The sequence below is a fragment of the Aphanomyces invadans genome (genome assembly GCF_000520115.1).
Source record: "Aphanomyces invadans strain NJM9701 unplaced genomic scaffold supercont1.25, whole genome shotgun sequence".
Lineage (NCBI taxonomy): Eukaryota > Oomycota > Saprolegniomycetes > Saprolegniales > Verrucalvaceae > Aphanomyces > Aphanomyces invadans.
Window position 1 is genome coordinate 71,181 of NW_008580170.1, and position 2,584 is coordinate 73,764.

General features: G+C 53.6%; 1 protein-coding gene across 2 annotated transcripts; it reads left to right on the forward strand.

The window, feature by feature from the left end:
* On the forward strand, positions 1–1,738 carry H310_10188. Of its 2 annotated transcripts, XM_008876474.1 has the most exons (4): positions 1–308; positions 368–736; positions 780–1,220; positions 1,269–1,738. In XM_008876474.1, the coding sequence occupies exons 1-4, from the start codon at positions 207–209 to the stop codon at positions 1,497–1,499; spliced, it is 1,143 nt and encodes a 380-aa protein (XP_008874696.1). In that variant the 5' UTR covers positions 1–206; the 3' UTR covers positions 1,500–1,738. The 2 variants fall into 2 exon arrangements, with proteins under 2 accessions (XP_008874696.1, XP_008874697.1); XM_008876475.1 differs by having other exon boundaries at positions 780–1,738.
* The last annotated feature ends 846 nt before the right edge of the window (positions 1,739–2,584 follow it).

A 2,584-nucleotide genomic window follows, 5' to 3' on the forward strand; every position in this document is an offset into this window, starting at 1 on the left:
CTCCATTCGGGGAAAAGAATTCCGTTGTTCACTGTACTGATGTGAGCAAATTTCTTGCTCTCGGTCGCACGCTGGATGTGGCGGAATCGACCCCTCAGATGTTGGCCGCATGAAGTTGGATACATGTATTCCCACCACTTGCAATGGACGTCTTTGGTGTTGGGTGATTCGAATGATCTCGGAGACATGCGCAATTCATTTCCGGAATGAACCCGTTTAACGCAAGCGACGTGTTTGTGACACCGCCTTTGTCCGCGGCGACAACTGCCGAGCTCAAGGCAATCGCAAAGACCACGGCCACTGATATCGTAAGTCGTCCCTGCGCACCTCTACGATTGCTCGGTGACCACACCACTCTTGGGCATAGATAACACGGTCCCAACAAGCTGGAACGAGTTCGTCTTGGTCCATGGTGTTCTCGGATAAAGCCCTTCGTATTTTCAAGTTCGGTGGCACAAGTGCCCCCATCGGGACCGCTACCAAGTTCCTCCACTGTGGACAGCTCCAAGTGCGTGCGTCGCTACAAGACGTGGTGCATCTTCTGCGCACGGATGATGCCGCCCATGCCACCGCGTACAAGCAGCGATTTTGCAAAGACATTTTGGCAACGTCGACGCTTTACATGCTGAAACCTCCAACTCCCACCACGCCAACGTCGCGCATTTCGATTTCCTGGTATGCGTTTCGGAGCCCCGTGAAGGGCGTGGTCATGAATCGCGATGCCATATTGCTAGAGGTGCGACGGACCACAGGGTACGTCGTCTGACTTGTCCCGTCAGTGCCATCAGGAATTCACGATCCAAGGCCGTCGCGGCTGGGTGCGAGCCGTCCGATCCGTCCAGCTCCCTGGTTGTCCCAACTTGGAGATCACGAGCGGCCTCGTACGGATGCAAAACTACGGCAGTGGACAAGTGTTTTTGGAATCGCTCGCCGATCCTAACTTCTTGGACATGTCGTATGTGACCCAGGTCGACATGGGGGTCGGCAAATCCGAATGGGCCATCGATGCCTTACGAAGCCGCGATTTTCTCGTCGAAAAAGCCATCGTCCGACGATGTCAGAGCTTACGGGAAATCGAACGATATCTAAAAGGCGACCCCCTGCATGTCCGAGCCCCAGAAACGGCACGCCCGTTTAAAGCACTGCGTCGGCATTGCTGTCTCTGCGACAAACGATTCAGGGCGCTGAGCAAAAAGTTCTCGTGCGCAAAATGCCCTCTTGTAACGAGAGTCGCTGTCATTTGTCGCGGCCTACTGACCGAGTTGTAGGCAATGTGTCGAGAGTGCGACAGCGAATGGCGCTTGAAATCTAAGCTGTCCGAGTCCATGTGCGCGGCGTGCGCTGTCCGTTTGACAAGTGGAGGAAGTACCCCGAGCAATTACTCGCACGGTAGCAGCATTCCATCTTCCACAACGCCGTTGAGTCAAACGTCAAACGTGTGGTGTTGGAGCTCCGATTCGAGCAACAATTGCGAATCGAAAGCTCTGTCGGGGTCTTAATCATGGAGGAAAGAAGAAGTCACTGCCTCGAGCGAAGGATGCTATATCCCCAGACGACGCCATGCGCCAAATCAGCCAACCAGCATGATGAACGTGCAAGAGCATACTTGTGGGGACTTGGCATCGAGCAACCTTTGCCGCACCACAGGGGTTTATAAAACAATTATTCAGGAGCTTTCACGACGCATGCCAGTGCTAAGGATGTGAGTGCAACGAATGGCATGAACTGTGATTTTTGCAGTCCTTCAAATGTCCTTCACCGTTTTGATCGTTGGACGGGCTGGATTTTGCTCCGTGGCGATCATTTTCGCGTTACCCTGCTTGCGACATTTGGACTACCAGTGTCCTGCTTTGCTTACACTAGTGGCAGGTGCGCATGAATGAAATGCGCGTTCGCCTCATGTACCAGGACCATTTCGAGTTGCGCCGTTGGTCCCGTCCACGACTGCAGCTGTCTTGGTTCCCGCGACCTCCCGCCACAAACAGGGCGTGTCCTTCGTTTGTTTGGCCGAGCGGTGCATGGATGACGCCAATTCAGAAAGCGGCTTTCTTCTATGTCATGCAATGTGGCAAGCTAGGTGCCGTCCCGAGCTGGACCGTTCTTTTTCCAAGAGCCGTGTTCCCCCGTGAACAAAATTCCCACTCTCGATCAAAGTGACCTTGCATTAGGAATGGTTTGTTGTCGTTCGCCACTGACAAACCCCCCGTACCAGACAAGTGGAGTGGGGTCGGCGGGGGGTATTTGCACGCAAATCCAATCGGATCGTGTACAATGCTCGACTTAGTGTTGTGGCTCGGTGATGAATTCCTTCACCCGCCATTCGACGCTCGTAGAGTATACGTTGTCGGGTCTACCCTGTGAGCTCCAAGTCAGCTTACCACAAGAGGTTGCCAAGTCGTTGGACCTGGTACATCCGAGCCAAGTTGGATGAAGCGTGTTCATGCATCGGGATTGGCCACCCTGGTGCACAAATTCCGCTCATGGAGAGGTCCATTCAATTACCGCTAACAGTCTAACAAGCGCAGCGCCAGTGTTTGGAACGTTGATGAGATTCTTCCTGGATATTGTTGTTGTCGGGCTGCTT

Bases quoted from the DNA above. Each gene is read 5' to 3' on its own strand.
- H310_10188 (XM_008876474.1), top strand. From the start codon at position 207: ATGAACCCGTTTAACGCAAGCGACGTGTTTGTGACACCGCCTTTGTCC. The intron at 737-779 runs GTGCGACGGACC...TTGTCCCGTCAG, and splicing joins GCGATGCCATATTGCTAGAG to TGCCATCAGGAATTCACGAT. The intron at 1,221-1,268 runs GTAACGAGAGTC...ACCGAGTTGTAG, and splicing joins CGTGCGCAAAATGCCCTCTT to GCAATGTGTCGAGAGTGCGA.